Here is a 14,440-nt window from a genome sequence, read left to right as displayed (position 1 = left end):
CTATTCTCCCAAATACAGGTAAAAAGGGTGAAAACTCCCATGTCTACTCAGAGTATGGGCCCATGACCCTCCCAAAAAAACTAATTGTGATTCTTTTTAAGTCAAAGGGAAAATCTTTTTATTCTCCCAAACCCCAAGATCAGAATCCAGCATTTTTTTTCTTCAAAGCACACAAGGAATCACGGGTTTTCAAAGCAACACCAGGAAACCACATCTTACAGGCTAGTAAAATAATTTTTGTCCTGGGTAAAGTAGAGCTTGTCGTAAGTGGAGCTAAGACTGAAGTGGGCAAACCAATAAAAATGGGTGAAATCAAAGATTAATCTTATGAGTCAACACATCTAATAACATAGTCATGTACTTTCTTTCATTAAAGATATTTCCCATAATATGGCAAATATTACTGATATTATTGCCCAGATGCAGTTCACCCAATCCAAGGAAATTTGCTGGTTACCTCACTGATGAGTTCCGATGCCTTCTTTCTCCCTTCAATCTCCAAAGTTCCAGGGATAACACAGCCAACACCTCTCATAAAGTTGAGGTCAGATCTGTACAAATTCTGTAGGAAACGAGATGAGAGGAAGAAAGCAGAAGAGTTAGTCAGACATAAATTTAAACCCCTTTTCATTACATTTCAAAATCAAAGTAAAGCAGGGGAGGCCAAGGGATCCATCAAAGAGCATCTTAAAGACAAATCAACACTTCAAACTCAGGCTACTTCACACCTCACTCAAACAGTTCCTTCTACCAGGTTAGGTCATCTTAGTCTTTTCAGATCAATGTTCAGTTTACAACTGAATCTCGTCAATAGCCATCCAATTTAGAATTAGCAACCATCCCAAACCCTCTGGATTTAGAATTTCTTCTGCTTTTGTGCTCCTGTGACCATCATTTCAGTTTGTCACTGTATAGTCATGAGTCATTAATATAATGCAAGATCATCCTTCTAAACATCTAAAGCTGAATGTTTACAGTTCTCTAATGACATATTTGCATGCCTTTGGAAAACATACAGGAAAAGGAGGTGGGGAAGATAGATACATAATTAGATAGATAGATAGATAGATAGATAGATAGATAGATAGATAGATAGATAGATGGATGGATGGATGTATAGATACATACATACATAGATACATAATTAGATAGATAGATAGATAGATAGGTAGATAGATAGATAGATAGATAGATAGATAGATAGATAGATAGATAGATAGATGGATGGATGTATAGATACATACATACATAGATACATAATTAGATAGATAGATAGATAGATAGATAGATAGATAGATAGATAGATAGATAGATGGATGTATAGATACATACATACATAGATACATAATTAGATAGATAGATAGATAGATAGATTGATACATACATAGATAGATACATAGATAGATACATAGATAGATAGATACATAGGTAGATGATAGATAAATGGTAAACAGAGATACATAATTAGATAGATAGATAGATAGATTTATTGATACATACATAGATAGATACATAGATAGATAGATAGATACATAGGTAGATGATAGATAAATGGTAAACAGACAGATGGCTAGACAGACAGATAGATGATAGAGAGATACGCACAGATATAGAAATAGGTAGATAGGTAAATAGACAGATAGAAAATTGATAGGCAGGCAGACATATACACATAGATAGATGGATAGATAGATAGATAGATAGATAAAGTGATGAAGTGATGGATAGATGGAAGAGAGAGAATTGTTTGGATGAGTTAGAAGGTATGAGAAATGATCATGAGTAATTTCTGAAGAGAAGTCAGGCAAATTAAAATAAATAAATATATGCATATTGGGGAGATGAATGCTAGGTTAGATTGTACTTGTAAACAGTTTGGGGAAAATGTTTATGCTATTTAAAGCATACTAAAGATCAACCACCAAATCTGTGGAATTATAACAGCAGTTCTCAAAGTGAGGTCCAAGGACTTTTGGAAGACCTTAAGAGCCTTTGGAGGTCTGCAAGGTCAGAACAATACTAAGATGTTTTCATTTCCAATACCACACATTGAAAGATATAATCCACATAAACTAAAGCTCTTTGTAGTGTTCTCAATTGTTTTTTAAGAGGAAAAGGGGTAGTAGTGATATTAAAAAGTTTGATAACTGCTGAGTTACAACAAGTAGAGTAATGGGTACAATCAGTTAACTGTAGATTCAGAGCTTTGCTAACGAAGAGTTCAGAATATTCTGGCCAAGGAGTGTGTGTGTGTGTGTGTGTGTGTGTGTGTGTGTGTGTGTGTGTGTGTGTGTAGTCTTGTCATTTGTGTTAATGATTTGGAAGTCCCTACATTTACTTGATAATTGAGCTATTCTCCACTTCTGTGGCAGAGGCACCAGCCAGGAGAGCTGATTTCCAAGTCTAGTCATGATGAAAAGAAGAGAAACTAGCAGGGATTTTGTGCTTGTGTGACAGATCTGTCTCCAATAAGTGAGCATGGCAACTCCCTTGTCAGGTGTTCCTACCCCCATCTGTGAACTTCCTGACAGTTTGTGTCACTCAGAAAACTCTGTAAATAGGTGTGAAAACACAGATGACAACCCCTCCCCCATACATCTAACAAGATTCAGTTTGGGGACATGGTCCCAAATAGGCTTAGTTGTTTTTCTCCCCTACTCTTCTCAGGTAAATCTTCTTGTCTTAAGAATATGTCAACTGAGGGAAATGATGTTTATTTTTTAAAAAGACACAGGAAACATGTTCTGGAGGCAAAAAACACTCAGCCCTACTGCACTCTCATATGGGGGGGGGGGGGAGAGGGGAACAGGAATGACCAGGTTAGAAATGACATCTATGGAACTTTGGACATTTACAAGATTTTATAAAGGATTTTGAAGAGTCTTCATTGAGTCTTGGTTGGTCTGATTTCCCCCCTTCTTTCCCCTCCCCAACAAGTCTTTCTTGTGACCTCTTCCCAGCACGGAAGGAAGGGGGAAGTAGGGATGGTGTGTATAAAGTATCAGTTTCAAGATGATCCCCTAATGTAGGGCTCAGAGTATTAAGAGGAAGCAATTTCCTCTTCTTGGTCCCAGCTTATCATAGGATCTGTTTTGTTTTATTTTGTTTTTTCCTGGTAACAGAGTTGTGTGAAAGGAGGATCATATTGAACATGAATGAGGAGTTAGAGGAGAGAGATTGTCTTCTCCAAGAGTTCCTCTCTATTCCTAATTGAATAGAAATTCTAGACATATGAAGTTGAGAGAGAGAGAGACAGAGAGAGGAAGACAGACTCAGACAGACAGACAGAGGCAGAGAGACACACAGAGAGGGAGAGATGGAGAGGGAAGGGAGAGGGAAAGAGAGAGAAAGAGGATGAGACAGATAGGGAGTCAGAGGGAAAGAGAAAGGGAAAAAGAGAGGGAAGGAGGGAGAGAGAGAAAGAGGGAAAGAGAAGGAGGGAGAGAGGAAGAAAGGGGGAGAGAGAGGGAGGAGGAGGGAGAGAGAGAAAGAGGGAGAGACAGAGATAGGGAGACAGAGGGAGAGATGGAGAGAGACAGAGACAGAGACAGAGACAGAGATAGGGAGACAGAGAGAGAGATGGAAAGAGAGACAGACAGACAGACAGACAGACAGACAGACAGACAGACAGAGGGAGAGACAGAGTTAGGGAGGCAGAGGGAGAGATGGAAAGAGAGAGAGAGAGAGAGAGAGAGAGAGAGAGAGAGAGAGAGAGAGAGAGAGACAGACAGACAGACAGAGAGAGAGAGAGAGATCTGTATATCTAACATATGCAGTCTTTTACATGTTGTTGCCCCACCATCAACATGTGAGCTCCTTGAGGGCAGAGCCTGTATTTTGACTTTCTTTGTACCTCTAGTGTTCAGCACTGTGCCTGGCATGAAATGCTTATTTAAACTATTGTTGACTGAATGACTGAAAATATAGCTCTTAAGGGAAGCCATACTTAAACAACCACTTCTGGGCTATGCAGCAAACCTTATATAGAGTTCTAAAAAAAAAAGATAGATAATATAGTCTTCATAGTTTATACTTTCAGAACCACTGAACAACCTTCAAGGCTTAACATTGACCCAAGGGGGTGTTTACGATCAAACCTAGAAGAAAGATGGCCTGAGGTCTTTCCCCCTTTACCTCGCTCTGCAGTTGGTAAGCTTTCTTGGCACAGCGTAACCTCAGGTCTTCTGCCAAAGATGTGTACTGGTGGAGTAGCTGTTTGTAGTCCTGGTCACTGGCCAAGCTCTGGGCCTTCTTGGCATGCACCAAGGTTACCATGTCCAACGGCAGATGGAACTGAGTCTTTGAGTGTTCAAAGCCTTTCTTGTAGTTCACCTAGAGAGGCAGGAATAGCAACAGTAAGAGTTTCGATAGCATTATTACTATATTTATTGTCTCCATTTTGAAGTCCAAATGTTATATAATTACCCATTCATTAAGGCCCAGGAGGAATTCTTGGCAAGTGGATAAATGGTCTCCAGAAAGAGCAAATCATTTCCCCTAGCCCACTGGGGCTGATGACCCAGTTTTTAAATCCATGTTAGTGCTATGCTTACCCCTAATGATAGAGGTATAGAGGAAATACCAAGAAATTTCTCAACCTAGCAATTCTGCATAATTCTTAGAGTCAGAAGGACACACTTGCTAAGCTTCTGTTGTCTTCCCCCCACATTTGTCATCACTTTCTTTATGGATTCAGTTGTCTAGCCATCTGTGATATGGTTTTTCTCAGAAACCATATTTATATAATTGATTTATGGGTTCTGTGGGAGTTCTGATTTCATAAGAGGCAAAAAATCACAATAGAGATCCAAAGACTATTCTTTTAACTTCAAAACTGTGAAACTGGACCCAGGGAGGAGATACACCGCATGATATATAGGAATATAATCCTGGAAAAGTCAGAAGTCCCAAATTCAAGTCCTTGAACTATAGACAAATTATCTTCTCTGAGTCTCAGTCTCTCTGTTACTAAAATGGAAAAAATAAAACTCCTTCTATGTGCCTCAATATATTTTGGTGAAGAAAGTTGCTTTGCAAACCTTAAAAAAGGTTTTATTGCTATTATGATAATCTCTAAAGCCTTCTGCTAACCCTAACCCTGTGCACCTGAAGGGAGTGGGTTAAGGCAGGAGGGAGAGGTAAGCAACAGATACCCCTTGGCTGAGCCATCCCCAAGACCAAAAACAAATACTACTGCTGATGTCTCCCCCAACAACAATATTTTAAATCAGGTTAATCACATAACCCCATTTGTCCCAGTTTCCTCATCTGTAAAATGAGCTGGAGAAGGAAATGGCAAACTGCTCCAGTATTTTTTCCCAGAAAATCCCAAAATTCATCCTGAAAAAAATCAGACATGACTGAAACAAAACAACAACAACAAAAAATAGCAATGAATTCCCCAAACTGGAAGTAATCTCAGAAATTGTCATGTTTAACCCATATATTAACAAGAAATGTCCTCTAAAATCTTCTCTCCAAAAAATGGTTCAAAACCTCTGTTCAAAGGCTTCTAATGTCAGGGAATCCAATAACTCCCAAGGCACTCTATGCCTTTATTAGATGGTCCTAAATGTTAGGAAGTTTATTTTTTCTTTGTAAATTGCCATGTAAAAAAAATATACTCATTTGTAAATCGACTCCCTGCAATTTCCATCTATGATCCCAGTCCTGCCTCAATTATCATACTTCCAGGAGAGAAGTTTTCTGCAGTTTTCTGCCAGTCAACCAGCCTCCCTACATTCTCACCAGTCATCATATGTCATCCTGAAACCAAATTAAGATAAATACCTACGGCTAACTTGAAAGAGAAAAGAGATCACTAAGAGGCAACATGCAGCCCAAGGAGGGACTATTCCAGAGGCAAAAGCAAAGTCATTTCCACAGACAGATAGCCCCAGTCCTCCCATTGATTTCTGTGTCCACTGTACTATTATAAATTTCGATTCATGACAGCATCCGATGTCTAGGCTCTCTGGGTCTCACCTCACCATCTCTCCTAGCCTTCCTTTTGCCTCAATTTCCTGACACCCTCCAAAGCCCAAGGTTTGGGTCAGCTGCCTTAATCTGCTGTACAGAATATATTGTGCTCACCAGCATCACAGAGCTAGAGGCAGAAGAGACCTTAGCACCCTCTAGGCCATTTCTCTTATTTTGCAGAAAAGGAAACTGAGGTCTAAGTGACTCACCCCACATCACACTTGCAATAAATAGCAGTGCCGGGATTTGAAGGTGGATTCTGATTCCAAATCCAGTGTTCTTACTAGTACACAAAAACACTGCAAAAGCATCATAACAAAATCCTTTCCTGGACTCACCAAACTCAGTGTAAAATCCAGAGGCTGACCCCTCATTTGTAACATGTCATATTGTTTCCATGGAACTAACTTCCCCCCATAATATAGTTTTTCCTAACATTGTGTTTCCCTAGAATCAATTAACAGCATTAAACAGAGTATGTCCAATATTGCCTCCTCTAGGGATAGCCTCTCTGAACATGAAGGGAAAGATTTAAATTGCAGGCAAATGAAGCAGAGAAGTCAAGCTATGCTTCACACATGGCTGGCCAAGCTACAAAAAGTCCAACATGCATGCACACAGATCCATCTCAAAGTAGATAGTGATGTCAAATCACGCGATGAACTATAAGGCATTTAATGTAAAGCATAGTTATTGTGATAGCCAAATAATCATCTAGATTATACAGTGTTAGAGTTGAAAGGAGCTTCCATCCCAACACCCTAATTTTATAGGTGAAGAAACAGAGGACCCTAAAAAGGAAGCTAATTAGTAAAAAAACCAGGAGTAGCACTCAGGTCTCCTGACTCTAATACCCTTTTCACAGCCCCATCCTGTGACTACGAACTTTTTTCTTAACCTTTTTAAAAAACAGAACAAAGTTTCGTGTGTGGGGAATATTTTTTTTTGTTTGTTTGTTTGTTTTGGTGGGGTTTTCATGTGTGATGTTTTGCTTTGGGTTGTTTTTTTTTTTGAGGTTTTCATTATCTTTTTTGTCCATATAACCTGAGGCTCAGCCAAGTAGCTCAATTCCTAGTTCAGGTGTTTAATAATCTAAAAGATAAACACATAATTTGTTCCAACAGACCATCAGCCTTGGCTTCCCTGGGAATATTACTATGGGTGGGCTGACACATTCATTTACGTTTTTTTTTCAACTTACATCACTTTGGACTGAGGTTGCGTGCACCGAATGTGAGAGGCTGATATCATCTTCCAAGCTTCGGGATCCAAGCATCTGCCCTTTCATTTTCTCAAACGCCTCTTTGTATTTGTACTGAGGGAAGAGGGAGAGAAAAAAATAATAATACATAGGTGACAAGGGATGCAGAATGGAAGAGGTGGGTATTGGGCGAAAATGTTTTGTTCTTTTAACAGTCACAGAGTGAATGAGTTAAAAGAAAATGTGGTGCAGAAGTCAAGAGGTCTAGTCTTCTTTCATATGCAAGGCTTAGGAAGAGTAAAGAACTCTGTTCTGTTCAGGGGAATTGCAGTAGATCTTTAGGAAATCAAATTCCAGTCTGGTTCTACCTGCTGGGACCTGGGTTGTCCTGCCTGGAAGAAGAAGGTGCATTGAACTGTTTGCAGTTTCTTCCTAGCGGCTTTTTAAAGACAAGGAAGGATGGATGGATGGATGGATGGATGGCTGATAAATTCCGTCTCCTTGGAGCCTATGTTTATTTTTAAAGCAATCAACTGCTTTTGTTTTGTTTGGTTTTTTAAGTGTTTTTTTTCCCCCTCCCCAATACATGGATATGTTTTGCTAATAAGAGAAGATATTTGATGCAAAAGAAACATCACCAAACTTACTTAGGGAATTTGACTCCTACCTCTGCCATTTAACTTGTGTAACCTTGAACAAGGCAATTATCACATAGAATACTATAAGGAAGGTGACTGGTAAACTAAAGAGGTCAGTAGAGCCAGGTGAATGTTTATCTCTTTATTATATTAGGTTTAGAAAGTTGGAGCATCTCTGAATATGTGTGGGGTATATATGAGCCCCATGCAGCCATATAACACTCTCAGATTAACCTGTAGCCCCAGAAATGGCAGCCATAAGCAATGGCAAGAGCAAATATGGCAGTAGCTGGAGGCAGCAATGGAGTGGTGAGTTTCTGGACCCAGCTCATGTGGAAGGCATCCAATGGGAAGTTTTCTTTGCCCTCCAGGGTATTATTGATCTTTCTCCTTTCTTTCCAAATTATCTAGTAAATACTTAACGCTTTACATTTAAGTTTAATGAAGGTTGGGGTTGTTTTCAGTTTTGTCTAAGGCACAGTGCCTAACAGACAGTAGGTGCTTAATACATGTTTATTTCATGAGATTCAGTGGTATCTGGAAAGAAGAGATAGTCAACTCACTGTTTTAAAATATGTGAGAATATCCATAGGTATAGAACATGAGTTGGGAATTTGGGAGAAAAGTATTAAAACTTTTTAGTATTTAATGTTGTTGAGGCAATCACAGCAAAAACTCACATCACTTATGATTTCACTTGATGTCTTTGCAGCCTGGAATGGAAGGGCATCTAATCTCAATTTATAGCCACCATCTCTGAGCTTGCTCCAGGACTCTTTATATCGTGTCTGGGGAAAAAAGACACAAATTAATTTCTTCATTTGGCCTAATATGGCTTCTTAACTACTAGATTACCAAAATTCATTCATTAATTCCTCATGTATACATCTAGTAAATATTATTACAAGATTACTGTTCTACTCAAGAAACACTTGCAATGGGGATATTCTTCCCCTGGCTTCCCATTACAGCTTTCTCAGGCTTAAAATAATTAACTCTCTCTTCTTTCTTTTATTTCTTTTTCTTTTGTCAGGGAGAAGGTCAATCTAAAATTCCATCAATGTGAGAAACTCCCCTTGAAGATGTAATTTAGAGTCTCAGAACATTGCTTGGGGGCACTAAGAAGATAAGTCTCTTGTGCAAAGTATTTGTGCAAAGTCCTGATCCTATATGATTCCATGATTCCATTCTTCTATTCAATTTCCCTTGTTGCTTATCAAGAAGGCAAACATTATTTATATATAAAAAGTCCATGTGATATAAATATAAATAAGCTAAATATTGCCCAATACATGATCTTGTGCCATCTCTAACATATTATCATAAATTATTATCTATCCTTTCATGTTCACCTCTTTTCTTTCCCTCTCCAAATTATAAAGATCTTGAAAGCAAAGACCATGTGTTCAATTTTCATTCTGCTCCACCATGGCTCAATCTCCTGGAACAGGGCCTTGTACAAACTAATCACTCAAAAACATGAAGACACCCATATTGGTATACAATGGCTCTGAAATCAGCTCCAAGGCTTTTGATGAGCCCATTATCATCGTCAGGCATTTATTAATAATTCTTTCAGTGCCATGCACTATATTAAGTTCTGAGAAAACAAAAAAGACAAAAATCCAGTCCCTTCCCTCCAGGTGCATTTTAATAGAAGAGATGGCCCACAAATATCTATGTCCCTAGCAGCATAAACAGAAATAATCTCAGAGGGAAGGGACCTGGGTTGGGGGGAGGTACTGGAAAATGCCTCTTGGTGGGATATGAGCTGAGTCTTGAAGGAAGTCTGAGAAGACAGGAAGCAGAGGGGAAGAGGGAGGGAATTTTGAGGGTATAGCCAATGAACAAGCATGGAGTTGAGAGATGGAACATTGTGAACAAAGAATCATGGAGTCCTAGAGTGGGTCATAGAGTATCAAGACTTGGTGAGTAAAATATAAAAAGACTGGAAAAGTAGTAAGAAGCCAGATTGTAAAGGTATTTAAAAGTCAAAACAGAAGATTTTATATTAACTCCTAAATGTTACAGGTAGCCACCAGAGTTTAAAGAATAGAGGGTGCCATGATCAGAACTCCTCTTTAAGAAAATCCCTTTGGCAGCTGAGTAGAGGATGGACTGGATCGTGGGAGAGACTCAAGGTAGTACACCATATACCCATGCTTCCCCATTCTAGTTCCTTAGAGTAAGAGTCCTTCATACAAAGAGAGATTTATCCTTCTTTCCAAGGAAAGTGTTCCCTTTCTCCGAGTTACTGTTTTTTAACAATACATGTAAAATACTAGTAAAAATACAAAATCTTTCGCTAGAGAATACCATCCTTAACCAAAGTCATCCTCACCTCACTGATGTTCATGGCGTTCAGTTTGGCCAGGAGTACTTCAGGGAGGTCAGCAGTTTGAGTGTAATGATGCTTTATGTCTTCTCCATGCTCCCTATACAGCCTCTGCAAATAGGGAATAGTTTCTGATTATGAATGGAATCCATCCCATAGAGCTACTCTAGCAACCCAGGGACCAAGTCCAAGAGATAGAGGGAATGATGTGGAGGTCTACCTGTGGCCAGATCTTAATATCCTACCCACCCTTCCTTAGATATGCCAGCCTCACGGGAACATTTCTCTTCCTTTCTCACTGTTCAGAATATGGCAGACGGAGACCTCCCCTGCTAAGTTAACTCTCAGCTGAAGAATGAAGCTGAAATCATAGAATTTAGAAGTGGAAAGGGCCTGAAAGGTCATCGAGTCCAACCCCCTCATTTTACAGATGAGGGAAAAGCAGCTCAGAAAGGCCAAGGGATTTGCCCAAAGTCACACAGGTAATAAGAGAGCTGAGTTTCAAGTCCAGGTCCTCTGATTCTGATTAAGGGCTCTTTCAACTGTACAACCATAGCATGAGGACAGAAAAGGAATTTATAATCCTTGTGGTCGTCTACAAGCTACTAGCAGGTAGAGATCTTAAAAAGCCACCACATAAGATGATGATGAATATTTTTTTTTATTTCCTTAAATTTTCACTGCATTTGATTCCATCCACAATCAATCCCTCACCTATGTTTGCTCTAACATAGGCTATACTCACACTACAATGGGACCTGGTCTTGTTTTTAACCTAGCAGTAAATGTTGGCACCCTGGTATGGGGTCTCTGGTCTTTCCTATTTAAACTATAAAATATTCTGGGCTGGACTGTCCCAGCCCCCAAATCTTATTTAATGAGTCCAGGTTTCTAAATATCACAGCAGTGCCCCCTAGAGTTGGTTAACTAAAGGATCTGGCAGTTTTCTCAATATAGGAGAGATTCTGTTTCACCATCCACCTTCCCGGGTTTTCAATGTTTATTTTTTTGAGTCTAAAATAAAGACAGACACAATTCATTGCCTTTACAATTTGAAAGCATTAAGACAAACCTCAGATTATTCTAGAATGTCAAACCAACAAAGTACAGTAACGACAAAAAACATCTGTTCAATTGGGAGCTGTAATGGGGAATTTGGCTCTCGCCTAAAGTTTCCAAAAATGTTCTACTTAGTGGGAAATTGAGATGGTTTGAAAATATTTTAGGCATGTCTACACAGGACATAATGAAGAGAGCATAAGCAAGGCAAAGGGGAAAAATGTCTCAATGCAGGCAGTCAAATTGGGATAATGTGGATTTTTACAGTTCTAATTATATAATCATCAGGCTAGCATGGGTCTTAAAAATAATCTGATCCAATGCCATCACTTTGCAGATGAGCCCAATTAAAGTCCAAAGAGCTTCCATTTGTGAGGTAAAATGGGCAAATACCTGGAACTTCATTTAACTCGGTGCTGTGTAGATAGACACAAAGGCAAATTCTGATTGGATTTGCTTCATTTCTTATCAGAACTCAGCAATAAAGGGGATAGAGAAATAGTTTGAAAAATAAACTCAAAACATTTTCCAGTGCCAAAGGTACCTGATTTTGGGGGCTCAGTCTAGCACCAAGCCATTTGTGATTAAACCAAAAGACAAAAACAATAACAAACAAAAACGAAAATAAAAATTCTGGCTATAAAAATGGTGCCTTAAAAAATAAAGATTGGTATGGAGTGGGGGTAGAAAATAGGGAAGCATCACAACAGAAGATAGTACAGAGGAAACAAATTTGGATGGGTCTTTATTAGGTGGGGACAGACCCCCTGCTTCTCATAATAAAGAAAATAACCCCCTGTTTCTGTACCAATGAATAGCCACCCCATTCTAGGTATATCTCTCTAGGACACAAAAGTTTTCTTATCCTTGTGATGACAGGGAAAACAAGCCTGAGAATGCTTTGGTTTCCCTCAGGTTGCTGAAGGAGGATCCCAGCCCATAATCATAATGCATATACATTATAACTTACATCCACTGCTTGGGTATAACTAATTCTAGCCTGGACCATCTCAGGAGTGTCTTTAATACTGGTAAACTTCAAAGCCCACGGATGCTGACGGTACTTCTTCTGTTGAGCAGAAAAAGATCAAAGCTGTGAATTTTGTGTGGTTCTTTCATGCCATTTGAAAGAGAAAAATCATAGGTTGCTTGAGATTAGAGTGAATTTGTGAACATAATTATAATTCCACTTCCTCCATCCTTATGTCCTGGGTGCCTTCGGGTTAATATTTGTTTCAATTTCAGCATAACCTTGTGTCAATTAACATTAAAGTAGTTCTACCTGATACAAAGAGAACACCTCAAAATTAGGTTATCCCAGTAAAACACTTTAAGAGCCACACTTAGAAATGGGCTTTTAAAGGCTTCAAATACTGTGTAGTGTGTTGTTTACATATTTTTAGTTCCTCGAAGCAAAAAAAAAATTTAATAAATAAATTCTGGAACGGTTACATTTAACATCTGAAGTTTTCTATTCTCTTCCCACACAGGAGCATGACAGAGCCAAAAAAAAAATCCATTAACATGCCAGGTAACACAGGCTGTGCAGTCATTCCTAGATCCCATTTAGGCATTCCCAGAGTGGGATTTCAGAAATGTTTATGATAACAATGACAAAAATAATGCTGTTAGTCAAAAAAAGGGTCATGGCAGAAGGTAAGAGACCTTCAAACAACCATTCACTCATCCAAGAACTCGGAAAGACTTGTACCATATAAAGTCTTGTGCTGAGGAGGCTTATAAATAAAAATGAGACAAACATATAAATGATGACAATTCTAACAAAGTTAGAATGCAAAATGCAAAGCAGCATTTACCTAATTTTAAATGCATTCCTGGAAAACTGAGAAAAAAATGGATTTTTTTTTATAAAAAATATAAATAAGCAAACCATATTTGCAATTAAATTAGACTAATTGTTATTTTAAGGAACTTTGAAGTGATGCCTTTTATATCCACCCTATTCATCCTTTCTAAAAGCAAGGCTCATCCCAATGAACTTCCCCCATCTGACCAATTTATTTAAAGGGCAAGCAAGATAATGCCATCATTTCTCTCACTGTCTATTTCCAGCTCCCCACTTGTCTCTGGGCCAGGAAGATTAGAGTGTGCTTTTTCTTCTGCCCAAAGAAAATTCTTGAGTCAATATGCCTAAGTGTACTGTGGCTGCCTGGGTATAGTGTGACTCTCGCCAGTATTCATCTTTCGTCCTAAAATAGTAGAGGTCTGCTCATATGGCACAGATCTATCTTCTCTAGAGAATTAAAATAAGACAGCAGAAGGAGGCTAGATTTGAAGTCAGAGGACCAGAATTCAAATCCCACCTTTGTCATTGCCTCTTTGATCATGGCAAAGTGACTCAACTTGACTGAACCTTATTTCCTCATCTGTAAAATGAGGGGGTTGGATCAGATGACCTCTGAGATACTTTTCAGCTCTAAAAATACTTGTGGCCAGAGGTCTGAAGGTGGAATTCCTGTGAAATGTCACAAAAATTTAATTACCTTTTTTTTTAATCCTTAACTTCTGTCTCAGTATAAATTTTAAGACAGAAAAGCAACAAACAGTCCAGGTTAAATAACTTGCCCAGAGTCACACATCTAGGAAGTATCTAAATTCAAATTTGAACCCAGTTCCTCCTGACTCCAAGCCTGGAGCTCTATCTTCTGTGCTACCTAGCTGCCCCTAATCACCTTCTTTAAAAAATCACTTAATACAGTTAAAGGTGGAATGTTGTAGACCATGAAAGAAGTTAAGTAAATGTATTTGTACAGGATATAAAGTTAGAGAAAGAATTAAAGCTACTATGGAATAATTCTGCCCCCAAAGAAGCATATATATATATATATATATATATATAAATTGATTTTCAAACCATAAACCTTGAATAATCATAACTCTCCATTTTGTTTCATATATGGAGATGACCTTTGGATTAATTATTATGAATCTTATAGCTAGAAATATGTTCCTATAACACATCATCTCTTAAAGTCCTAATTAATTAAGTATATGTTGTTTCTGTTGGTTTCAAGAGATTCAAGCCATTAAGAAAGCACAAATTGTTACTAGGGCCATCTTGAGTCAGAAAGGGATTTGGTTGGGGATTTGCACAGGTGTTTACCCTCAGCAGCAAGAGCCTAGGGTGTTCACCCTCCTCACCTTTGTTGCATAGATTCTCCCTTTAAAGCCCAGCCCAGAGGTGCTATTTCTTATTTGAAGCCTCCC

The 14,440-nt window shown here is 38.6% G+C and overlaps 1 protein-coding gene across 2 annotated transcripts in view; it reads right to left on the bottom strand.

Annotated features, from left to right (window-relative positions):
• The window catches only part of NRAP (nebulin related anchoring protein), an 88,179-nt gene that overhangs the window by 24,853 nt on the left and 48,886 nt on the right, over positions 1-14,440 (bottom strand). For both annotated transcript variants that reach the window (XM_007478982.3, XM_007478983.2), the window contains exons 26-31: positions 12,183-12,281; positions 10,160-10,264; positions 8,499-8,606; positions 7,181-7,294; positions 4,135-4,332; positions 458-562 (exon numbers count right to left, since the gene is read on the bottom strand). In XM_007478982.3, the coding sequence (XP_007479044.1) occupies positions 458-562; positions 4,135-4,332; positions 7,181-7,294; positions 8,499-8,606; positions 10,160-10,264; positions 12,183-12,281 (729 nt within the window). The remainder of the gene's footprint in view (positions 1-457; positions 563-4,134; positions 4,333-7,180; positions 7,295-8,498; positions 8,607-10,159; positions 10,265-12,182; positions 12,282-14,440) is intronic.

The sequence above is a fragment of the Monodelphis domestica genome, chromosome 1, assembly GCF_027887165.1.
Source record: "Monodelphis domestica isolate mMonDom1 chromosome 1, mMonDom1.pri, whole genome shotgun sequence".
In the NCBI taxonomy this organism is placed as follows: Eukaryota; Metazoa; Chordata; class Mammalia; order Didelphimorphia; family Didelphidae; genus Monodelphis; species Monodelphis domestica.
The sequence above is the reverse complement of the archived record's forward strand: the minus strand, read 5'-3'. Positions and strand labels throughout refer to the sequence as shown.